Source organism: Pleurodeles waltl, chromosome 2_2 (genome assembly GCF_031143425.1).
Source record: "Pleurodeles waltl isolate 20211129_DDA chromosome 2_2, aPleWal1.hap1.20221129, whole genome shotgun sequence".
Classification (NCBI taxonomy): domain Eukaryota; kingdom Metazoa; phylum Chordata; class Amphibia; order Caudata; family Salamandridae; genus Pleurodeles; species Pleurodeles waltl.
The window spans coordinates 749,581,374-749,608,413 of NC_090439.1; the positions used below are offsets into that span (position 1 = coordinate 749,581,374).

The 27,040-nt window shown below is 41.9% G+C and overlaps 1 protein-coding gene across 1 annotated transcript in view; it reads left to right on the forward strand.

Annotated features, from left to right (window-relative positions):
- LY96 (lymphocyte antigen 96) overlaps positions 1-27,040 on the forward strand; it is a 334,361-nt gene that overhangs the window by 280,907 nt on the left and 26,414 nt on the right. Inside the window, exon 3 of the mRNA XM_069218918.1 lies at positions 20,953-21,081. Within this exon, the coding sequence (XP_069075019.1) occupies positions 20,953-21,081 (129 nt within the window). The remainder of the gene's footprint in view (positions 1-20,952; positions 21,082-27,040) is intronic.

The window sequence follows — 27,040 nt, forward strand, 5'->3', positions numbered from 1 at the left end:
GAAATATTATTTACAATTTGCATTAATAAATAAAAGCAGACAAATGCATGTACGGAACTTTATATAGATGTTTATTTTTTAACAAAGTATATATGATTAAAAATGAAAAGGTATATTAAATAAACTTTAGAAACATAAAACAAATTAAAACAATGTGCCACATGTCTTTATTATCCCAAAACATGTAATTACTAATATTATTGGTTACAAACACACAACAAACTATTTCTACTACATACAAATAAACATAAAATAAAATATTTCAGAAAAAATCTAAACTTAGATAATCGCACTCCAACATACATAATTTTAAAAACTTGTTAGACACTAAATGGGTGACATTTACTATTCTAACTCCAATCTAACCATAGTGAAAAAGTGTGTTTGACACTTACTATTACCATGCTAATCTAACCCAGTGTGGGGAAGATGTTGGACACTAACGGTTGACATTTACTATTCTCTCTTCAATCTAAACCATTTGTGTAAGGTGTTAGACACTAAAGGGGTGACATTTACTATTCCTACTTCAATCTAAACCAATCTAAAGAAGGCGTTGGACCCTGAACGGGTGACATTGAATATTTCCACTTCAACCTAAACCAATTCAAAGAAGGTGTTGGACACTAAAGGGGTGACATTGACTACTACCTCTCCAATCTAAACCAATTTAAGGGAGGTGCTAGACACTAAAGGGACTACATTTACTCTTCTCACTCCAAACTAAACCAATTTAGGAAGGGCATTAGACACTAAAGGGTTGACATTTAATATTCTGACTCCAGTCGCAACTAATTTGGGGACGGCGTTGGACACTAAAGGGTTGACATTTACAATTCCCACTCCAGTCTAAACAAATTTGAAGACTATGTTGGATACTGAAGGGGTTTCATTTACTATTCCCACTCCAATCAACACCTATTCCAGGAAGGCGTTGGACACTAAAAGGGTGACATTTATTATTCCCACTCCAATCTAAACCAATTTAGAGAAGGTATTAGGTCTGGAGGGGTGACATTTACTATTCCTAGTCCAATCTAAACCAATTTGGGGAAGGTGTTGGACATGAAAGGGGTGACATTCGCTGTTTCCCGTCCAATCTAAAACATACTGGGGAAGGTATTGGACACCAAAGGGTGAAATTGACAATATCCACTTCCTAATATAACATTTGACAGAAGATAACACAAATTAAATATAGAAAATACACAATCAATACTAATATATTTTTTCAAATTATTCACTACCATTCACTAAGTTTAAACCATAAAATGAAAAATAAAATCATAACATAAAATTAGCAATTATAAAAGAAAAAGTAATTAAAGATAATTAAAGTTGATATATAAAAAACGTTTTGAAATAAAGCTAGTTATGCAATCAAAACAATTTAAAATATTTCTACAATTTAAAACAAAACGTCAAAAAACATAAAAAATTCAAAAAGTTGACATAAATATATTTCTAAATATTTAAAATAATTAAAACTTTTGTTATATATTTCTAAATTGTATACTATTTATTTATTTTTGTTATTTAGTTAGCACCATTAATATATATCTTCATTATTATGAAAGTGAAGCTTATTAAACATTAAAATAACAAAATAACATGGACATTCCAAATTATTAATTTGCATATCTTTTAAATTAACTTAATTTCTATTTTAAAGTATATATTTTTTAAACGTTTCCAACCTTAGTGCTTAAAACCCAATATCCTGCTACTAAAAACAATATAAAACAGTAATTTATATACATAGATGCAACAAAAAAAAAAAAATTCAACATTTTCATGATGAAAAATGTATATTACTAAAAACACAAATTAAAAAAAATAATAAACATATACATCAAACACACTACAATAAATCATTCTTATTAGCACTTGCAAATTATATTACACACAACAATATTTTCTACATCAATATCTAGCACAAATATATTAAAAACAGTACTAAAAATGATATGTTTACCATCAATATTCTAGTTGAGGTTATATTGATATCCCGATATTCTTGACACAATATTTTTGTATCCCAATATATTTTTTCTGATATTTTCTTCAACTATCAATGCTCTGCCGTCTTGATAATTACAATGCAGAATTCAAGAATTTGAATAAATGAAATATGTTTAGAGCACCATTGTTATCCTAGTCGGGTGTTGAAGAATACACTAGAAGAAATAAACAGATGACAATCTAAAATAGCTGAGTTTGAAGATGTTCCCTGAAGATGGCATGATTTGTTTGTTTAAGGATAACTACATGTACGAAAATTAGAAATAGCAATTTCTAATGTATGAAACTCTTGAATTTCAGTTGTGATTCCTATTAGGTCGCAAATAGGCCTACCTCATGAGTATTATAAAGGTAGGTTGCAGTTTGTGACCCATTAGGAAGTGCAGCCATCACAAGGATGGTGACCTGATGTGGTCAACAGACCACCATTTCTGTGATCGCTTTTAAAAAAAGCAATCTTTTTTTTTATTACTGAAGCTTGTTTTCCCTAAAGGAAAACAGGATCTGTTTAAAAAGAAAAATGAAACTTTGAGGTTTTTAAGAGTAGGCAGTAGTCTGTGGTTTGTCGGTATATAATAAATAATTTTACATATTTCTTCTTGAAAAACCTCTGCATATTACAGCACTCTACAGTTGACCCTCTGGGATATTTACAAACAGTGCTTTGCAGCTATAGCAACTACAGGCAAATATCAGGTAGCTGACCTAATACTTTCTACCCTAGAAGTCCCACCTCCCTGTCATTCCTATAGAGAACAGCAATCTCCATAAGAGGTAGAGATCAGGAATACACAATACAGCTGATGTCCCACCTCAATGAAAGGTCACCCCATATCAATATGTCTTACGCAATGACACTTTTCTTGAAGTCTATTTATGTGGTATTTGCATAGTGCAGATCTAGCCAAAAGGCATCAGAGTGCTGAACAGGATTCAGTGCAAAGGTACAACCAGTGAGTCTTTGGACAGAAGCTGCCATTTGAGTGTGAAGGTCGACTATTAATTCATCGTGATGCAGTGTTCTTTCACAAAGTGGTGTTGCTACAAACGCTCTCAATCTGATGAATGGCATGTGGATGGGCAGTAGAGCTATTTAATTTATATTTATATTGTTGCCTTTCCAGGGGAGGAAGTGTGGCCACATCAGTAAATTAGGCATTGAACGAGACAGGGTTTGCAAATTTCTACCCGAGGCCGGAAAAGATAACTAATTTTCCTGCCAATCTGGGTGCAGTGTCCTCCCCAGCCCGGGTGCCCATCAATGACTGATCCACACACTGAGCTGTAAATCACACATCTTTATTCCTCTGCGTGTGCCTGTGAAATCAACACTCCATACTGAGCTTCCATTACATTCTATTGTAGTGAATACATGACACTGATATTAAGTTCGTTGGGAGACAGAAAGGTTCCATCCAAAAACACGGAAGACACTACGGGCCTGATTTGGAGTTGGCGGGTGGAAAAATCTGTCCGCCAAACTCCTGACAGGGTGGCCACTGGCTTCGTGGCTACCTCCCTGCCAGAGTTAATAAGAGTTTCTTGCTAAGTCAGAGGGCGGAAACTCAGGAAAATAAGCTACAGCATTGTCTCCGGCTCGTAATCGATCTGGCGGCAATGTTGTAGCCTGCAGGGTGCACCAACACCGTCAAAATGTGCATGGGTGCTGGCTGGGGATGGGCCGCCAATACCCATGCCCAGTGCATGGGCAGTATGGGGTCCCCCCTGGGGCCCCCTGCAACCGTTCCCCTCCAGCATTTTCATAGTGGTGCTACCATCATGAAACCCCTGGTGGAGAAGGGGGTCACAATCCCCATGGCAGCGCTGCTTGCAGCACTGCCCTGGTGGATTAGGACCGCCACCACCTCCAGACCGCTGGGATCACCTCCTGATCGCCAGGTTTGTAATGTGGCGCTTGGACCGCGAGTCTTGCGGTTTAGTGGCTGCCAGACTCGTAATGACCCCCTACATCTCCTCCTCTGTTAAATGAAAAAATACAAACTAATGTGTATATATATACATATATATATATATATATATATATATATCAAAAACTAAGTTGTCCTCATGTGAAAGCGCACTCCCAACAGGTTATATAAACGGGAAGAAAAAGCAAAGCCAGCAACTCACAGTGAATTCTTTAAGCAGTTTCATTATTCCAGGCCTTAAGTTATAAGATCATCTCTGGACACGTGTTTCAAGGTCAATCCTTTCTTCAGCAGAGAAAAATATAAAAGTGTTTCACCCTTGTAGGTGCAGCCAGTGCTGGAGGTGTTCCAGGCATTTCTTTCTTACTAAAAAGACCGGCATGGCTTCAGCTTGTCTAATTACAGGCACCTGATTAGTCTCTTTAAATACTAGTCCGCCCCAGGGGGCCTCTCAAGTGAGCAGTGCCTGCTGGTTGTGGTGGTCCTGCAATTTTTTCATTTTGCCCCAAGTGGGTTGCTGGAGCCAAACGAAATAATGAACCAAAGTGCAAAACCTTTGTAGGTGAATCCAAAGTAAAATTGTCAGATTTGCTGTGAATAACCCAACCTGATGGCTCTTATGTGACAATCCATTTTTAGTCACACAGACCTGCTTCGATGTGCAGTGGTGCTGCCTTCCCGGCTGGACAGGCCGGTTAATTATCAAAAACGAAGTTGTCCTCATGTGAAAGCGCACTCCCAACAGGTTATATAAACGGGAAGAAAAAGCAAAGCCAGCAACTCACAGTGAATTCTTTAAGCAGTTTCATTATTCCAGGCCTTAAGTTATAAAATCATCTCTGGACACGTGTTTCAAGGTCAATCCTTTCTTCAGCGGAGAAAAATATAAAAGTGTTTCACCCTTGTAGGTGCAGCCAGTGCTGGAGGAGTTCCAGGCATTTCTTTCTTACTAAAAAGACCGGCATGGCTTCAGCTTGTCTAATTACAGGCACCTGATTAGTCTCTTTAAATACTAGTCCGCCCGAGTGGGCCTCTCAAGTGAGCAGTGCATGCTGGTTGTGGTGGTCCTGCAATTTTTTAATTTTGCCCCAAGTGGGTTGCTGGAGCCAAACGAAATAATGAACCAAAGTGCAAAACCTTTGTAGGCGAATCCAAAGTAAAATTGTCAGATTTGCTGGGAATAACCCAACCTGATGGCTCTAATGTGACAATCCATTTTTAGTCACACAGACCTGCTTCGATGTGCAGTGGTGCTGCCTTCCCGGCTGGACAGGCCGGTTAATGATCAAAAACGAAGTTGTCCTCATGTGAAAGCGCACTCCCAACAGGTTATATAAACGGGAAGAAAAAGCAAAGCCAGCAGCAGATAGATATTTATTTATAATCACTTGGCACGGCGTAACTCTTCCGCTCCTAATCGCCGGTGGTGCTGGTATCAGATGCGCACCACCTCATCAAATAATCACACTCGCCTTTTCTTCTTTAAAAAGGATTTGGCACTCCACATTTGCTAAAATATAATTTATTGACACGCAAAGGAACGTGTTTCAGCATTTATGCCTTTATCGACCTCGTGGTCGCCATATTGGGTTCCCCTTATATTTCACATGATCAGTTCTTTGCATCAACTTATTTCTTTTGCTTTCTTAAAATTTATAAATCTGCCAGTCTCCACAATCTGTAATGCAATATTTCATCTCTCACATAGTGATACTTAATTTTTACATTATTTTGCCACATCCTTGATACCGTTCGTGAAACCACCTAAACAAGACAACATAACGATATGGATAGTTACAAAATATACATATTAGTTCCATCACGAGTACAATAAATAAAAATTACTAAGACTTAAATACATACTACAACCTATATATCTTAATATTTGATGATTCTAGGGTTCATTAATTCCTACATTGTGTTAATATTATAATTTTAGTGTCCACACTTATAATATCCATTTTAAGTGATATTAAATTTAAGTACATATAACTACCTAATACATTTTCTTTTCTTTATCTAGACCTTATTTTCTAAATTTAAATATGTCCTCCTACGGCAACAAACAATTGCAATGTGGCTGGGGAAAACTTGTTGTCCTTAAATTAAAAAATTAACTGGCCGCTACATGAGCGTGCCCGTCCCTGCCTCTAGTTACATTGAGGGCAGACTCCTGTCAAACCACCTATCCTTGCTGCTTGCAAGGTATTTCTATACGTATTTATGAAGCAACCCTTAAAGGGATTGTAAGGAAAATTCCTTATAAGATTCAGCTGCAACATCTTCTTACAATAGTAACAATGTATCACATAGCATTTGTCTGTGAATAACACGTTATCACGTCCTTTAACAAGATGGCAATGTAAAATTATTTTTAGAAAAAAAAGAAAATGTATTTAATTCGCATGGAAAATCCCTTTTAAGATTCAGCTGCAATATTGTCTTATTATAGTTACAATGTATCACATAGCATGAGTTTATGATTAATACGGTATTGCGTCCTTTAGTGAAATTGCAGCACAAAAATCTTTTCAAAAGTAATGACAATGTTTTACTCTATTATGAGAAGTCCTTGTTGATTATGAGATTGCGTCCTTTAACAAGATCGCAATGGAAAGTTCTTTTAGAAAATAATGTCAATGTAATAAGTCTTTGTTGATGATCGGATCAATGTGTCACATAGTATGGACTTGCAAATGACAGGAAATCACATCCATTAAAGGGATCGCAGAGAAATGTGTTCCTTAAAGAAAAATAATTATAATGTGTCTCGTGGCCGATCGAATGTTGAATGTCGCATTCCCTTAAGGGATCTGTTGTCAAGGTTCATACATGAACGTTATGGGGTAACCATCAAAATGTGCAGTATACACGGTACACGTGCCGTAACCATTTCAAAACTTTCCATTTGCAGGAGTTCATGATAAGAAAAATAAGAAAAATCAACATCATATAACAGCATTTAAGAACAACCACATTCTACAGCATTATCCATATATCCATATTGAATACAAAAATGTAGCGCATGTAACCACATGGAGAAACTTATCCAACCATGAATTGCTTGATTTAAATCATAGAATGTCACTGCAACAGAACCAATAATACGTGCCAAAGATGAAAAACCATACAGATGACCCACATTTTGTAAAAAGACCAGAACAAAGCTCTTCCAAAATGATCCAGCTGGGCTAGCCATTGCTGAATAGTCCTGTCTCTCTACTTATTTCTTCAAAATCATTAAGGCTCTGGTTCACTGTATTAAGGATATGGATCCATTTACATTCCCTTAGAGTAAAAATGGAAATGATGTCTCCTCCTCTCGGATTGCGGGTTACTTTCTTTAGCACCCACCACCTTAGACTTTCTGCCTGCTGTCCTCTTACTTGGAAGTTTTCAACTATATGGCCCCCCCTGAGTACCACCTGTGATCGACTACAATGTTGGAGGATTCTAGTCATCACCTTTTGTCTTGTTTGACCCACGTAAAGTTTATCACAGGGACATTTTATGGCATAAACTACCTCTGAGCTGTTACAATTTGTATGTTTTTTCTGCACACATCTCTGATTATCTTGATTGAATTTCTTAATCTCCATTGTGAGTTCACATGGCTTCCGCAAAGTACAGGTAAGTCAATTTCATATCCAATTTCCTGGATTGTGTAATGGTATTAAACTCCAAATCTGTCTTTCTACCTGTTCAAAGGCCTTCCTTGCATAGTTGAACGCTCTATCCTCTCAGATTTCCTTTACAAGATCACTTGCCTCTTTTGTCAATTGTTTACCATACTCAAGGGCCGCCTCTACCCCTAGTACCATCCAGTGCAAGGAGCAGTTGTGAGCCACAAAGCTGAAGCCCTACGAAATTTGGGAATATCAACAGAAAATCACTGGTTCGTTTCTTACTTGCTGACCTTTCAGAATAATATTGGATTGTAAATATTTTATTAGGTGATGTCCATGTAATTTGCAGTAGCTGCTTGTGGGGGGGAGTGGGGGCAGGCAGCGAGGTGGGGTTTCGGGGAGGGGGAGTAAATATTAATTTAAAAAAAACTTACCTTACCTCGCCACTCGTCTCCTCTTCTCCTCCATCGCTGCAGGCAGGCACACTCCCAGCCTGCCCTGCGGCCATTCCTGATGCTGCTCAGAGCAGCATCAGGATTGCCTGGGAGCGCCCAGACAGGGAGCTCCCAGGCAGACTGGAAGCCTGTGTAGGCTCTCTCTAGCCCGGCAACTGTGCTGCTGCTGGGCTGGAGAGACCCTACTGCGCATGTGTGTTCCCCCCTCACTGTTCATCACCCCATGGTCCCACCCCTTTACCAGAAAACGATAATAAACTCAGTTGATTAATGTTTCCTGGTAAAGGTTTTGCAGCTGCTACTGCTGGCGGGGGTGGGGGTGCGATGCTCCTCTGTCTTAACAGAGGAGCTGCCCCATGTAATTTGGTCCTTTTAAACTTTTTTTTCTAATTCCATCAATTCCTCATTTAAAGTAATATCCAGGGGAACTAAATTGGTTTCTAAGATTCCACTATCACCCTGGTCTTGTATAAGCCTGTTAATATACTTTTCTCTATAAGACAAGGTTTCTCTGTCTGACATCTCTCACTTACTGAGTTCAGCAAATGAAGATAAAGGACCCTCGCAGGCATGTATCTGCACCTATAAGCCTGCACAATAATGGGGATTCCCTATGTCTCTCAGAACCTGGATATTCAATATCATAAGCTATAATGTGGTTTATTGGGTATCGCAATTACTTTGCGTCAAGTATGGGATGTTAATATCACACCTATATATGACCAAACAATACTTCATATACGTGATTGGACTATATCAATCTATAGGAATGCAAGCCAATGTCGCCCCTTAGGTAGCATTCCCCATATATATTTAAAGGGGTAGACAACACACAAAAAATACTTATATTCATTTAGCACATTCAAATTCATATAGCTAAATGATTCAAAATTACTGATGTGAGGCTGTAATATACATTCAAAAACATGTATACAATTCATTCGGTAGATTCAAAATCATATATCCAAATGATACAGAATTGCTGACATAAGGCTGTTATTTACATTCAAAAACACGTACAAAACATTGAATTTGATACTCCGAATTACATCAAAACAAATTCACATAACACGTAAAAGTTAGACATAAGAACTCCTCCATTCTCTCCTCTATTAGTGGTTCAACTAACACCCAATATGGTCATTAGTACTTCTTAGAGATGTTTGACAGAGACTACGGGACCATTAAATTGCTGTTGACGTTTCGATCCAGAATAAATGTGCAACTAGTTATATGTCACAGTGGGTCTTCCTCAGCATCACAGAGTCAAGAACAGCCTACGAAGTAGAAGACAGTGGCTCACATATAAATTGTGCATTGTCTACAAATTGTGTATTAAAAATAAGGAGGATGCACTAGGCAACTCACCTATATGTGAAATGACTACAAAAGCATTGGGGACCAAAACTCCTGCTATCCGAGATGGAGTCCACACAGTGGATCAATGAGTGTCCATACCTATGAATACAAACTAAATTTAAGTATTGTATCCTATTATGCGTTTTGACTTTAACCCAAAACTGAGGCAAATGAGAATTCTGCTCACCCATCAATTGCTTTTTTTATTTATTCTGTTTTCATTCAAGCAAAGGTTATGCTCTCCTCACAATTCCCAGTGATTTCTATATGTCAAAAAAGTGTGCATTCATTACTCGATATGTGTGTGCTTTTTCACTTAAAAACAATGGTGTTGTTTATAAACTCATCAAATAATTCCAGATTCCTTCCATGGCAGCAAATCAATGAAACACAGCTGGGCAACTCGTCTGTTTTGACAAATAAACAGCCTCACAGTCCGAGTCCTCCCACAGCAACAAACAATTGCAGCATAGAGGGGGAAAACTTGTTGTCTTTAAATCTTTAAATTCTACTAATGAACTAGCCGCTACGTGAGCATGCCCCTCCCTGCCTCTAGTTATGTTGACGGCAGACTCCTGTCAAAACCGCCTATCCTCGCTACTTGCAACGTAACTCTATGCGTATTCATGAAGCATCCCTTAAAGAGAGCGCAAGGAAAATCCCATTTAAGTCCCAGCTGCAACATTGTCTTATTATAAATACAGTGTATCATATAGCATGTGTTTATGAATAATACGGTATTGCGTTGTTTAACGAAATCGCAACAGAATGTTCTTTTAGAAAAAAATTACAATGTATTTCCTAATAAGTTATGGTTGATGATCGGATCAATGTGTCACATAGCATTTACTTGTAAATGACAGGGTATCGCATCCCTTAAAGGGATCGAAAGGAAAAGTATTCCTCAAAGGAAGATAATTATAAAGTGCCTCGTGGTCGATCAAATGTTGCATCCCTTTAGGGGATCTGTTGTCAACATTCATACATGCATTTTACGGGCTAACCATCAAAATGTGCAGTATGCACGGTACATGTGGCATAATCATTTATGAACTTTCCATATGCTGGAGGTCATGTTAAGAAAAATCAACATCATATAACAGCATTTAAAAAACACCACATTCCTCAGTATTAACTACACAGTCACAATGAATACAAAAATGCAACACATATAACCACATGAATACAATTATCCAACCATGATTTAATTCATAGAATGTCACTGCAACAGAATCAATAATACATGTCAAAGATGAAAAACCATACAGATGACTCACATTTCTTTAATAAGACCTGAACAAAGCCCTTCCACAATGATCCAACTGGGCTAGCCATTGCTGAAAAGTCTTGTTTATTTTCTCAAACTCATTAAGACCCTGGTTCACTGTATTAAGGACATGGATCTGCTAACGCTTCCCTTTATGACTAATTTACACACATTTGGACTCGTTTTAGGCCAATGAATCTTTTGACCCTGATTAAAGACAACTTAGGACGAGATAACTAATCAACATATCAATCAATACATCAATAATGTCATCAATATTTATCACAACAATGCATTTCACTTTAGTCAATGACATTTAATAAACTCAAGACACCACCATGACCTTTCAGTCATGAATAACCACACCAGTTTAGTATGAGTTTTTGTGATATTTATTCCCTATTGGTTACAATTCTAATAGTAAGTAGATTAGTCTCAAAACCAAGAAACTCATTAACATAGTCACAATATGGCAACTCTGGTACGATTTCATCAAAGCAAGAATCATGAACATCAGAACATAACAAGACGTAAACATAGACTGTCCTTAGCAGAATATCATCAGCACTTTATTCAACAAAGCATAGATTCAGTCATTTGTCTATTTGCGTCAGTTCAGTGAATCCCTTAACTACCCTCGAATTAGCATTGGCATGTTGGGCTTCATGCAAAACAATTTAGTAACACTAATTTGGAAAACATCTAGCTATGTCAAATGAAAAGCAGTTGGTACCTAGAAAGGAAAAGCAAACAGGCAATCACAATTTCATTGTCATTATAGTTACCCTCCAAATTTGGGTCAGCACTCAGGTTCGGTCTTCGTCTTCAGGACATCAGTTGATTCGCCATAAGTCAGGAACCAAGCTCAGGCAGGAAGGGCAAAGGGGTACTTCCCTCATAAGGAGGTAAAGTATAAACGGGAAGTCTAAAGATAAGGATGGTTCTATTCTAAATTAGCAAGTCACTAGTCAAAGTGACAAAGTGTCTGGATCATAGCAAATCGCATCAGCATCTCCCCTAGTCTCTCCTAGTCTCCTATTCTCCATTCTCTTTCACTTCCTGGTGTCAAGGGGTTTTATCCCATTTTCGTTGTACATTCCCCTAAAATTTGATTGGACAAAAGTTGCACCCCACTATCTTTAGCCAATTAACTTTGCATTATGTCATTTAATTTGTCACCCCACAACAATTCTCACGTATTTTATTGGTCCTTATGATTGACTTCTTTAGAGGTAGAATATCCAGTATGATTTCATCCTTTTGTTATTCTTTGCGCATCTTCAGTCAGTAGCTCCATTGTCTGTACTGGTTTAGATGACCTTGTACAAAATACTAATCTACACTGTTGCATTCAGCTAATACATTTCTACCAGTGCGGTGAATTTCATGAGAACGGATCAACTATAGTTACATTCAGCTTCTAGTTTGAAGAAAACAAGAGTTCATGTCCTTCAGCAAGTCAGCACACTGCACGTTTAGAAAAACACATTTAATATGAGAGTCAGGCAACTAGGCCTCGACTCATGCTAACTAAGGCCTAAAAGATTTATTAGCAAAACTTTAATAACATAACCATTAATAATTAGTGTAAAACTATTTTCTAATATAATATTTCATCAACATTAGTCATTTTCATTAGTCCCCGTATACATTGGTGGCCACTCCCCGTGGGTACATTTCAAGTGCACGTTTTCAGCAAAACATTATTAATACATTTTCTATGTGGCATTATTGCACATTAGTTCATAAACATTTCATGTTAAAGTTAATTATATAAGCTACGCTCTCTCAGATCCATTTACATTCCCTTAGATTCAAAATGGAAAGGATGTCTCCTCCTCAAAGTCATAATCAGCCCCTCAGTCTTTCTTTCACCATTTCCAGTTGAAGACCTGTGAAACATAGGCCTAAAGTGAGAATAGTCTCTGGTACTAGACTTTCTAGGGTGATGGGCAGTCACCATGTGCCTCTTGGTAGAGACAACTTGGAAAGGCTCAACATAATAAGGAACATCAGATTTTCTTTTGCACATTTGTCGGGCGATCCCCAAATCTCCTTTCTAAACGAGATGTATTTTGTATGTTGCTTCTTGGCTGCACAAGCTCTTATTTTCTGCTTGTTAATTAAATCCATTGTATGAATCATGTTTTCACTTTTATCTCTCTTTGTGGTCCATTGAGGTAACCTGGTTTTCATTGCTGTCTTGAATAGCAAAGTCATAGTACTTTCACATGTGGTCTAGCGGGTGTTGAACAGTAAGCTTGTAGAATAGAATTCAATATTGTTTTCAAATTGAGCTTCTCAAGAGGTGCACACTGTACTGCTTTCTTTAGTCTACTCATAAACCGCTGAACAAGTCCATTGGCCTTAGGCCATAAAGCTGTGATGTTGAGATGCTTTATGTTTAGATCCTCCAGAAAGCCTTTAAATTATTTACTGTTGAAGGGTGGGCAATAGTCAGACTTTACCATGGCTGGTATGCCCCATGTCGCAAAGATGCCACCAAGTTTTTCAATACTTGTTTGTGAGTCCTGGATGAGAGATCTTCAACCAAAGGAAAATGAGAGTATTCAAACAATCACCATTAGATGATGTCCATTATCAAGTAGACCAAAGAAATCAATGGCTATTCTCTTCCATGCATGTCTAGGGAGTTCTGACATGTTCATGTTAAGTAACATTGTATGACAGGCAATTGCCTATGTGACATGCCTTGAGTTCCTCTTAATCTAAGTATGGAAACCAAATTCAGTCTTGGAGAGCTCTCTTTGTGCAACGATACCACAATGTCCTGTTGTGAGTCACTTCAATCACTTTCTTTTGCAGACCCTCTGGAATCAGAGGTGCAAAACTAACTCCATATTTATACTTTGGTGCTAGACCCATCTAGCGCCACAGTTATGGAATTAAAGTCATTTTTTGGACGTGGAAACCTACCTTGCATCAATGAGATACAAGGTAGGTGTTCCCATGCAAAAAATGACTCTATGGGCTTAGCGCCATATTTATTTCCCTGTGCTAAAATCACACATAGGGGAGGAGGGGTCAAATAATGGTGCAAAGCTTGCTTTGCACCATTATTCAGCACCTGGGTCAGGGCAGGCTTTAAGGGACCTGTGGGCCTATTTCCATGGTGGAACACCATGGAGTAACCCCACAGGTGCCATCCCCAGGCCCCAGAGACACCCCTACCCACACCAGAGGGACAGCGGAGGATGGGGAACCCCATCCCAGGTAAGTATAGGTAAGTACAAGTAAGTTTTTTTTTTTTTTTAAGTGCCATTAGGGGCCCTGTAATGGGCCCCCCTACATGGCACTGGGTGCAGTGGGCATACCCAGGGGACCCTGGTCCCCTGTGCTGGCCATTGGGGTGGTGGGCATGACTCCTGTCTTTTCTAAGACAGGAGTCATGTGGTATGGATGGTTTTGCATCAGCAAATGATGCTAGGCTGGTTAGAGTAATTTTTTTTTACTCTAACCTGTCTAACGTCATTTTTGGGTGCAAAACCCCCTTCTCCCATACCGCCACCCCCACCCCCACCCGGCTAACGTAATTTTTTTTGCACTAGCCTACCCTTTGCTCTGGCTTGCACCATTCCATAAATATGGTGCCCAGCTGGCGCTCAAGAATGGTGCAAGCCGGTGCAAAAAGTTTGATGCAAAACTGCGTTAGTGCAGTTTTGCACCAAAAAGTATAAATATGCCCCATTCGCTCTTGTATCTAAATAAAGTAATATATGTACAAAAGATTGTATTGTACCTGAATCTTTCTTCAAGGTTCCAATTGATGATAATATTTATTTAAATCAAGTTGAGAAAAGACCATGGCACCACTCAATTGCGTGATCATATCAGCAATGTGTGGTCCTGGATGTCCTTCTCATTCAAAAGCTTTGTTTGCCTGATGCATGTAAACGCATATGCACACATCTACTTCACTGTCCTTTTTAGGGACTACTCTGATAGGAGAAACCCATGGTGTTGGACCAGTGGATTGCTCAATAATATCATGCTTACGTAACAATTCATGTTCTTTTTCAACAGTTTCATGTAAATGGAAAATATTTTCCCTGTGTGTCTAAGCAACAGGATGGATATCCTCATTAATATGCAGTTTTAAAGTAATGACTTCTTCGTCAGTACTCAGCGTTTTTTTATGACTTCTATCACACCATCACCAGCAAGATTTTTGAGATTTTTTGTTCAAGGGCATCAGTGAAATTGTCAAATGCCTCTATTCAAGCATTCTGGGGGTCATTACAACCCTGGCGGACGGTGTTAAAGTGGCGGTAAGACCGCCAACAGGTTGGCGGTCTTTTTTTGAGTATTATGACCATGGCGGTTACCGCCATGGTCATCTGCCGCTTCACCGTTCCGCCCGCCAGGGCGGAGACGACCGCTGAGCTGGAGACCTGGGTCTCCAGCCCGGCGGCCGTCACAATACCGCTGCTGGTATTTTGACCCGGCTTACCGCCGTGGATTTCCAGCGGTAGGAACCGCCATGAAATCCATGGCGGTAAACCCTATCAGTGCCAGGGAATTCTTCCCTGGCACTGATGGGGGTCTCCCCCACCCCTCACCCCCACCCTGACTCCCTCCCCTACACCCCCCACCACCCCTGCCACCCCTCAAAGGGGGAAGGGCCCCCTCCCCACCCGACCCCCAACATCACATAACCCACACACACACGACACGCAAGCAGGCACAACCAACACACATACACGCACACACACCAACATACATGTCTACATCCACACACTCAGTCAGACATGCACACCCATATACAGACATACACACACACATCCATACAGACATACATACAGACATACACACACTCATTCCCAACACACACAACACACCCGCAAGCATACACACACTCACAACCCCAACTCTACATACACAGACGCACACACCCATGCACCCACACAACACGCAACACCCCCCAACCCGCCTCCCCTAACGGACGATCGACTTACCTTGTCCGTCGATCCTCCGGGAGGGGACGGGAGCCATGAGGCTGCTCCGCCGACACCACACCGCCAACCGAACACCGCTGCGCCTAATCACAGGACGTGATTCGCTGGGCGGTGTTCTGTTGGCGTGGCGGTGGAGGTGGAGCAACCTCCACTTCCCCGCCGCCCGCCAGTATGGCCGTTGGCGGCTCTCCATCGTAAAAAGGACGGAGAGCAGCCAACAGTCATAATAGGTCGAGCGGCAAACCGCCACTACTTGTTAAAAGACCACCAAGGTTGTAATGACCACCTCTATCTTTTACCAATATCTCCGCTTTTTGGCAGTATCGAGAGGTGGTGTTGGTTTCAGAAGGCAGCAGCATTTTAAATGTTCATGGGAGTGGCTGATATTGAGGGTGGAGCTCTGTCAGATATTGCCTGCTGTTCCTGGGAATATGCATCATCACTGAGGCTGACAATGGTTCAGCCTCCAGTTCATCCAGGACAGTCTTTGAAGTTTTGACCTTCTTCTTGGTCTCGATGGAAGCCTTGTCTATTGTGGAGACCTCTGGAGTTGTGCTGAGCCACCACCTGGCAGCATTGTTGGTGTGCTGCTTCAGGTATTGGACAGCTCAGTAAGCACAACCATAGTCCTTCTTCTTGGGTCTCCCTGCCCAGTACTCAGGTAACATTCCACTTATCAAGACTGTGGTAAGTGTAATAACAGTATGCTTCCTTTTTACTTGTTCTGTCAGCCAGTGTAGTTCTTCGCAATGGTATATGGTAAGTTAGAATTGCCCTTGACTACACTTTGTAAAGTTGGTTATATCCGCCTTCAGCGTTAACGCTCCTACAAACTATAACTTTATTTAGCATGACAACACAGTGCCTTTTTGTATGATCTCGGTTGTAGCTTCTTGACCAGCAATGAGTAAAACTCTTAGTGATTTTTTTTCCTTTCAAACACTTCACACTGTCTGGAGTTGCGCTTTGACTCCATACACACCAACCATCGACACTGCACTTCGACAAAGGCAACATGTCATGCCCAAGCGGTTTCCTAGGACCACATCAAACTCTCCAGGAGAGCACTTTCTTCTTTGGGTTACTTATTCCCTATCGCATCACCATTTGTGTCCTCCCCAGATTGGGTAAACACCAATGACTACATCACACATTGAGCTATAAATGATACATCGTTATTCCTCTCTGTATACCTTCAACTCCATCATTCCAAACCTAGCTTTCATTGCATTCAATTCTAGTGATTATGTCACACTGGTATGGAGTCCATTGGGAGACAGAAAAGTTCCGTCCTAAAACATGCAAAACACTACAGTTTGGACAGGCACAACATCGGACTGGACATATAATGAAATGGGAGGCTTCTGATTTCTGAAAATTTAAAGCTTGCATTCACCATCCATTTGAAAGGTAATGTTGTTTGATATCATTTGACTTTAATCCCCACAATTCCGCCTGTGCATTCCCCTTATTTCATACCACAAATGACCCTCATTCATAACAATTAAGGTCTTTCTGTACGCCAATGAAAGCAATCTTTGCCACATGAGCCACTGGATCACTCTGAACAAGGTATCTCCTCTGTGATCCTCCAACATGGTTCAGCTTCCTACCATGTTCTCCAAAACAACAGTGGTCAAAGAAGCCATCTGCAATTTGATGAAATGATAGGGCAGAGTTCATGCAAGGCAGTTAGGAAATATGTTTTTGGCTAACATGTTTTATTTTCATTAAATGTGTTATTTATATTGAACATTAGATAATTCCCTTCTGTCTTTGTATGCTTGTACATACTTTCAGGACCCAGCTACTTATTATGGAGAAGTTTCAGGAAAGTGTAGATAAAGAATTTTACAAATCGATATTTTGTCTTTTGGCACATCTTGTTTTCTCTATTCATTGCTCATAACCTTTTATCTTGTACTTATTGTGGGAAATGACTATCCTTTGCATGGTGTACCCCTAGAATGTTGTCCTACCAGTGTTTCCTGGCTGTAGAACTCTGTGCACTTTACCCCTGCTAAACAGTAGTAAAGTGGTTGTGGTCCCCATTTTAACATGGCTGAATTGACATAATTCTAATTAGTATGTTTATCTTATCTGAAAGTTCCCAGTATATGGTACAAGTTGTACCTAGGGTCTGTAATTTAAATGCAACTATTGGACTACTGCACCTTCTGTGCCATCCATCCACAGCAGTGGCAATGCAAACATGATTTCAGACCTACCATTGGAATCTGACTGCAGCAGATTTAAAACTGCAATTCAACATCAAAATAACCTCTTTTGACAGCTCTAAACCTTTCTTTGAAATATGAATAAGGCACTCTTTAGAAGATTTCATAGCCCATAAAGCAGGGTGCATGGTATTTGAAAGTGAGACCTGTGGGAAGTTAATGTTAAACATGGCCATAAAAAGACTAATACCCAAAAGCTATTTTCACTGTAGAAGGACTGGGCTGGCTGTTCCATAGAGAAACAGGTGGACAATTAAAATGTAATAATTATATCTTTGGCTTGAAAACAGCTATAAATATCATTTAGGAACTTTATTTAAAGCTACTAAAAGCCAAATTCACTGGTGAAGCCAGATGTTTAATAATGTTAAGGAAAACAATTTTCAAAGTTACCTTCTCCCTGCCTGAAGCCTTTGGAGGCTAATTTGTATTAGTCTCCAGCTGCAGCCCTCTTAGTGCTCTTTCCTGAATGATGTGTGAAAACTGCTCTCAAGGCAGAGGGAAAGGCCAATCTGAGGGAGGTGTTTTTTCCTCTGGCAGAATGTGTCACAACTATGAGATCTGGTGGTATCTTCTGAGCAGCATCTGTGTTTGCTCATCCATGTCTTTGCACTTTTAGTCTGCCAGAGGTAAGGGCTTTTGGTAGCCATGTTGCTGTCGTCACTAAGTAGCACCTAGCAGTAAAGTGCCCTCCAGAAGGAGCCTTCAAAGGCAAAAACCTCCAAGAGGATGACGAGGCTCAGAGACTGGCACAGTAGCACTTCACGTACTTGGAAATGACCAGGAAACAGGAAATGCGGTGGAGTAATAGATGTTCAGGCACAGCAATAGAAGAAAATGGAAAGAAGCTGGAAGGGAAAATGAGAACCCAGAGAAGAAGAGGCCTGATACACAGGAAACAGAACTGGATAGCTTTGGTTCAAAACAAGGATCAGAAGACAGGAAACACAACACTAAACACTAGAAGTATTGCAACACAATCAGTCACAGAAAATATTTTCTTTATATTGGCCTGATACAGGGAGTGGAAATAGAATCAAGAGAATCTTTCAAGTTGGTTTAGGAAAAACTTAGTAAATGAAAATGGTGTCAGCCATTTTGATTGGGAAGCTACAGATGATTCTCAGAGACTTCAAAGAGAAATTCTGGCAAGGAGAGTGGACAGCAACATGGCTCTTTGAGAACTGCTATCTTCTCCATGGACCAGGGCTCAGCAAAAAGGTACAGCATTCGCTGATCGGCCACAAGCAAGTAAGTTTGGAAAAGATTACAACGGCCCACTGGCACCCCCAGGAATCTGCGGATGCTCATGTTGCAGCAGGAGCAATGTGTCTCACTAGCCCAAGGCTGAGTCCTTTCAAGCTCAAGGGCAGCACAGAAGGAATGCAACAGAATGACTATTTGGGCAGTGCACAGGAACCTAATTTACTTCAAAGGGTCCTCCCCTGTCACAGGCAGATGTTAGATGATATCTGTACAGGCTTGTTCTCCCCCTAGTCAGGCAGGCACCAATCAGTGACCACTGAGGAGGGGTTACTCACTTACCTAGCACAGTCTCTGAAGTAGGCACACACACTCTGCACTAGAGAAGGAAAGTTTCATCATCTTGATTTAGGCAGAGAGTGGTATTGTGGAATTGTTTGCGGTAGGGCACACAAATGAAATAATTCTGCAAAGTGTGTAGGGTAACCTCTAGAACCTTTCACCCCATTGGTTAGGGAGGAGTAAGCAGGCACCCACACCCATAAGCTGGTGCCAGGCATAAATGGGGCATCCACAGTACCCTCCTCAGAACACTATAGGACCAGATGAAGATCAGAAGAGGACTGAACCTGCTATCTGAGAGCTCAGAGGAGCCCTAAAGAACTCGGCGTGCTCCTTCTTGTACCCAGGATAAAATCCTATAAGGGTGACCTCCTGTTCGAACCATAGGGACACATCAAGCAGAAACATCTCTTTTCTGAAGACTCTCAGCTGACCAGCTCCAGCTGGATCTGACTTGAACCCTCATGGTGACCTCTGCTGTAATAAGTCCTGACCATAAGTGCTGTTCCTGAGGTCCTGAAACCCTCTCTGTGTGTGACTGGACTTCTCCTATCATGCCTGAAAACCTCGATATAGAAACTTTTTTACTCCAAAGACCTCTGGAGAATAGGGACTCTGGATGCTAGGTCGGCCCATCCAAGTTCCATTACCACTGGGCTGAAGAACCAGGTTCTCCCTGCTGTGAGCTTTTATGTAATTGTAAATCCTCACAGAGATGGTATCTGGCCTCAAGAAGACAATTCCACCTACAACCTGCAGTCCTACTGGAGGAATCAGAACTCAAAAAGTTACAAAGTGCAAACAAAGAAATCCTTACTGGGTGTAGGCACCAAATGTATCCAGTCAGCGAGGGACTTTCTATTGGCAGGAACTTTAAAGTTCTCCTGCACTGAGCCTCCTTGCCAAACAACAGTGGCATTACCAGTGCAGTGTCTAATGACTATATGATGTTGTGGAGTGTTGCCCTGTGGAAGACTTTGGACTTCTATTTTTGAGACTAAATCCCAAGGTAAATCCTCTGACCGGGTCGAACCTACCCCCTGTAGCTGAACCGTGCTCCATCATGGTTGGTCTCAGTTCACACATAGGGAGAGATCTACCATGTCTAGTTGATCACACTTGGCAAGTAACACTTTTTAGTGCTATTTTTATTTCAAACATTGAAAATTAATACTTCCGACCTGTTGGGTCATAATTTATTGACTGGTCTTCTAGGAACATTATACGTTGAGGAAAATGCTAGTAATAAAGAAAAACATCCAGAAGTGAAGTGATTTAGCGTGTTAGAATAATAAATTACTTTAGTGAGAACATACCTATGACATCTTGAGATCTTTGTTTGATAGAGTAGATTCAGATACAGATACAGGATTCACAATGACACTTGGCATGGTAGATTGGGTAATAACTTCCCACCCATCAAAATGTACATGCTGTAGGGATCTCAAGAAAGGAAGCATCCTCAGCTATAAACAGTGTATGCCCTAAGTGTGGAGGAAAAATAGCATACTGAGTGAAATGTTTCTCTTTTGTCTAGGTTTTGATGTAAATAAGCTGTACGCAATCGTGGTCACCTGGCATGAGAGTATGAAAATATCAGAACGCACTTACATTCTATGCAGTGGACATGATGATGAATTTGAATTTTGTGGACGCTTAAAAGGAGGTATGTAACCTGACTTAATGTTTCCATCCCCGGTACACTTTGGTTACTCATGAAACCACAAGAGGCATTTTGTGTTGTGCATTAAAATGTACAGGGCTATTCACAAAGGTAACTTATGCCTGTGAGTAATTTGCATGTGTAAATTTACTCTGATACTTTTGAGTGACTTTGGGGGTCATTCTAACTCTGGCGGGTGGCCGAATGGAGCCGGCGGAGTGGGAAGGTGCGATGGGTGCAGTTGCACCCGTCGCGAATTCCAGTGTCTGCTGAGCAGACACTGGAATTCAAAGTGGGGCCCTCTTACGGGGGCCCCTGCAGTGCCCATGCCATTGGCATGGGCACTGCAGCGGCCCCCAGGGGCCCCACGACACCCCATACCGCCATCCTGTTCCTAGCGGGCGAACCGCCAGGAACAGGATGGCGGTATGGGGTGTCTGAATCCCCATGGCGGCGCAGAGGATTCATGTGGGCAGCGGAAAACCGGCGGGAGACCGCCGGTTTTCCTCTTCTGACCGCGGCCAAACCGCCGCGGTCAGAATGCCCTGCGGGGCACCGCCAGCTTGTTGGCGGTGCTCCCGCCGACCCTGGGCCACCGGGGTCAGAATGACCCCCTTTGTTGCTTTTGGCTATTCAGAAAATCTAAGGGGCAGATTTAAGAGCCCCTAGCGCCACCTTAGCACCACCTTAGCGTCATTTATTTGTGGCAAGGCAGGGCTAAAGTGGCATTTTCCCAGCGCAATATTTACAAAGTGGCGCAATGCATGCATTGTGCCACTTTGTAAACCCTTGTGCCACAATATGCCTGGCATAGGGGGTCATTACGACCCAGGAGGTCTTTAGACCACGAGGGCGCAGTGGTGGTCAGACTGCCGCCAACGTGGCAGTCCAACAGCCACATTACGACTTTGGCAGTTGTGCCACGGTCAGACTGCCAGCACCGCCAGTTTACCTACACAGGAGGGGCTGGAAGTGCTGGCGGTCCTAATCCACCAGGGTGGCTCTGCAAGCACCACCCTGGGTAATATGACCCTCCTCTTTGCCAGCGGTTACATGGCAGTAGCATCGCCACGTAAAGGCTGGTGGAGACAGGGTGCCTGGGCAGTGCAGGGCCCCCCTGGCCAGCCCCGTTGCGATGTTCACAGCCTCCGCTGCGCACTGGCGGCAACTTGACCATCAGGACTTCGGCGGACGACCTTTTCCGTCCACCGAAGTCATAATCGACCCCATAATGTATGCAAGTGGGGAATTCCCCCGTTTGGTAGGGGTTGAAAAATGGCGCAAGAAAATCTTAGAGATCTCCTTGCACCATTTTTGGGGCACTTTTAACTCGGAGCAGGCGTTAAAAGGGGGCATTCCATTGTTTATAATGGGCCCCAGGTAGTGTTTTTGGCTCTACTACTGCAGAGTACATTAATAGCATAAAAAAAATTACGCTATTGCCCCCTACCCTGCACAATGGTGAGCCACGTTTTAAATACTGTGCGCACAAGGCGGCGAGCAGGGATTCTAAGGGGTGCAAGGAAAGTGGCTCCGCACTAGGTTCAGTGCCACTTTTCCTAAATCTGCCCCTAAGAGTAAAGTTACTCAAAAGTGTCAAGCATTAACCTGTTCGTCACATGGAGACACAATGCTGACCCAAGTTGCTTGTTCCCAGCTCCACCTAGACGTTGCATGCCTCCCACTTACTTGTACATGATTGGCACGGGAATGTTATAGGGGAAAGGGGATGGATGAGAGACAGAGAGAGAGAAACATGGATGTCGCCTGGCTGGATTAGGATGGCTAGGGTGGTCTACAAAGATCAGATATCTCCTATGATGAATTGAACATTTAGTCAAATAACACTCTTCATGTAACCAATATACTAAAACTACTTTTTGCCAATGCCCATAAACTAGGTGCACCTGTCAGGGTCCCCTTTACCGCTCCTTTAGCTCTCCCCTCACTCTAGAGATCTTCAAGAAACAGTATGGAACCTGCAACCAGATACATATTTAGCCTTTCATACTATCTACATGTATTCCCACCTTGTTCCCAAGTCAATGTGGCCCCACTGGAAGACCTACCTAGAGTGTTCTAGAAATTCAGTGTACAGCTTGCTCGTTGGGTCTTGATGAGACTTTCTAAAACACAGTCACACTCATAATCATAGACATATAACAGGCGAAAAAGAATGAAAATTAATTCTTAAGTATTTAGATTTCTCAAATAGTCAGGGATTAATCAGCACAGCACGTTAGTATCAGAAAGAACACAGAATCCCACTCTGCATCTGAAGTCCTCTGACAACAAGCATTCACCTCAAGACTAGTATGGCTTTAAATACCGGCTGCACCTGGCCACACCCAGTCTGAGTCACCTGGCCACACCGAGTCTGAGTCATATGGCTGCTGTACCTGGTCACACCCAGTTTGAGTGTTCCTCCCTAAGCCCCTTCCTGACTATCAGCTAACACCTCACTTCTCCTCATTCCCTATTAGTAAGAATTCCGCATTCCACATTTTCCAGCCACTTCCCTCTGCCCCTCCCACATTTACAAAAAAATATGTACACTTACATGTAACAAGACTCCACACTCGGGGCAAAGATCTACGCACAGAAAAAGGTAGGCGAGCTTGAGGCACTAAACTCTGCATGTAAGTTTATAAATTGCATTTTGTAGGATGTTTCATAGTACTACAAAACATGTTACAAAATGAAGTTTGGTAATAGGCCTTTCAGCTCAAATATGATGATGTATCTTTGAAGATTAAGATAACATTGCTCTGAATGAGCTCCCCTGCCTCTGCTGTCATTTCACCTGCTCCATCAGCATGGACAGCCACACAACTAGACCTATGAGTACAGCTCTGCTGTTACCTGCATCTCTTTCCACACACTTCCCTGTACTGAACCCCCACATAGCTTTGACACTATTTAGGGCAACTTTGAATTTGTTACCCATTTCTAGCCAAATCACACCCTTCTTATGTTAACAATAACTGCTAGGTGTCCGAGTAATCACAAATAAATATTCATTTACAGCTGGCGTTCTTACAGCAACAGTGGAAGTCAAAACGCTGCTTTAAGGATGTTCATTATTTCATTGGGAGAAATCTGATAATAGTCTTCGTAATGTAATTCCGCTGCCTTTGCCTCCCCTCCTCTTTCTATGTGCACACTTAGCTGGGTAGAAAGTGACTTTTGATTCTTCCATGTAAGAGGAAGGAGGGGATATAGGGAGGAATTTCTGTGGTACACAAAGGAATGAGGTGGAGAAAGAGGTAAGGTAGAAAGACAAGTGAATTAGTGAGAGGTAGCGGTAGAGGCAGAAAGAGCTAGAAGGGGAGACAAGAGGCACACAGGGAAGTTTAGAGAGAGTTGTGAGTTAGAGAGCAGGACAAAACAAGAAGAAGTAGAGGAATACAGGTTAGGTGAACAGAGTAGTTGGGCAGTGGGAAAGGTAGTGATGGTGTGAAATATAGAAAATACATGCATTGTAAAGAGAAAAGGGGTGAATTAAAGACAATTTCAGAAAGAGAAAGAAAGGTGATACAGAAGTAGACAGGAATATGGCTAGGTAGATGGAGCACTGTAACAGAGAGTAAGGTACACACAGAGGGGAGGTAGGGAGATGTAGAAAGCCTGTAGCGTAAGGAGAGGCACAGTAGAGAGGTAGTTGTACAAAGAGAGATGACAACAAAATATATAACAAAAAAGAACAAAAGAAGTTGAGAGGTAGTTTTGCAGGGTAATCACAAAGCTCTCGAAACTCAAAAATGACCAGGCAGACTCCTCTTGGAAGCTCCACAGACAGTATTTACTGTCACGTGGAGAAAAACACTGCGGACTGCACCTCAGCCCTGCACAACCTGCCTCTACGTTTTTTCTCAAATGCCTGTTCAGAGACAGGCCTTTTTATACACAGCAGTACAATTCTTTATTACATGTTAATGTTGGGCAGGCAGGATGGTGTCATGCACATGTAATTTCTCAGAATTTATCGAATGAGAAAATAATCTGTTTTTTTTCACTCCACTCTATGCCACTGCAATCTAAGGGCCCCTTACGGATTTGGCATTAGACTGCTGGACCACCATGGTGGTGGTCTTTCCAACAGCACTAGGCTGATGGCCTTCTGACCGCTGGATTATGAGTTCCCCACGGAGCAGGCAGGGAGAGGCAGGGGGCAGTATACTGGAGCTACTGCCGGCCATGCTACCCTCCCTGCTGGCACGATGGGTGGACTGTGCCCATGCACCATGTTATGCATGGAACACAGTGTGCCCCAAACCCACATTTTTTGGGGGACTAACATGGGCCCCCACCTCACCCTCCATGGGGATATACCCACTAGAGCCCCCTATTTTGGACCCCTTACCTGCCTGACACTCAAGCTTTCCATGGCAGTGTAATCGCCATTGAAAACTTGGCGGTCCTGCAGGTTGTAATGGACATGGTGGTCCCAATGCCAGGATCTCCAACATCAACCGGCACGGTCAAGACCACCGTGGTCCCCGTCACACTAACTATGGCAGTGCCAGTGGTGTGCCGGCAGTCTTCTGGCGGCCCTACTGCCAAATTCATAATCTGATGGTTTGACCACCAAAGTACCATGGCAGTCTCGATGGACCGCAAAACTGTTGATGAGGGACTAAGACACTGCACTTTATGCCACTGCACTCTATGCCACTCTAGCCTATTCTGTACCACTGTACTATATGCTACTGCACTCCACACCTCTTCACTTTACACCACTCTACTCTGCTTAGCACCACTCCACTCTATGCCATTCCACTATATGTCACTGCACTGTAGGCCACCACACTCTATACCTTTATATTCTACTCTGCACCACTCTACTCTATGCCACTGCACTCTATGACAGTGCACTCTACTCTGCACCACTGCACTATATGCCACTCCACCCCACTCCACTGCATGCCAGTCCAAACCACTCAGCTCTGTCTCTCCATTTCACTGTAAGCCACTCTATGCCAGTCAACTCCACACTGTGCCACTCTATGCCACTCTACTCCTCACCACTTCACTCAAAGTCACTCTACTCTATGCCTCTTTACTCTGTACCACTTCATTCCATGACACTCTACCCCACACCACTCTACTCCTCTCTCTGCCACCCCACTCCACTCTATGCCACTCTACTTCATTCTACTCTACTCTACTGTACTCCACACCACTCTATGCCATGCCATGACACTCCACTTTACTCTGCTGCATTCTATGCTATGGAACTCCAGTCTATCCAATGCCACTCTAAGGCACTCTGCTCAACTCTGTGTCCATCCACTCTATGCCACTGCTCTCTACACCACTGCACTGTATGCCACTCTCCTCTATGCTAATCCACTCGACTCTACTCTGTGCCCCTCCACTCTACTCTATGCCACTCCATTGTATACCACTACAGTCTCTGCCACTCTGCTCCACTCCACGCCACTTTACTCTATACACCATTCCAAGCTTCTCCACTCCACTGACTCAACTTCATTCCACTCCATTACACTTCATGCCACTTTACTCCACTATACACCACTCCACACCATGCCACTCCACTCTACACTGAAGGTTAACATGGCTAAAAGACATTGGCAAACCCAATAGCTCTCACATAGGTGAAACCCATTAGTTTTGCCAATGCTTCTTTAAAATATGCCTGTGGGTGGAACTCCCTGTAGAGGATCTGATTCACTTACTATGCATTCTATACATTGCCGCTTTTGCTTTTGCCAGTTATTCAAACTCACACACTTGACTTTAGTAGTGCTGTTGCAGAACCTCTCATGGCTCTACCAATCTACCTAATTCCTGCTTAAAAGTACTAAAGGTTAACATAGGAGAGAGGCAATTGCCTCCTTTCTGACTCCCTTATTTCAGAAGAAACAGAACTGTATCATAGAGCTTCAGCATAGATATGTACCATCCAAACCCTATTAAATTTTCAACTCTCACTCTCACA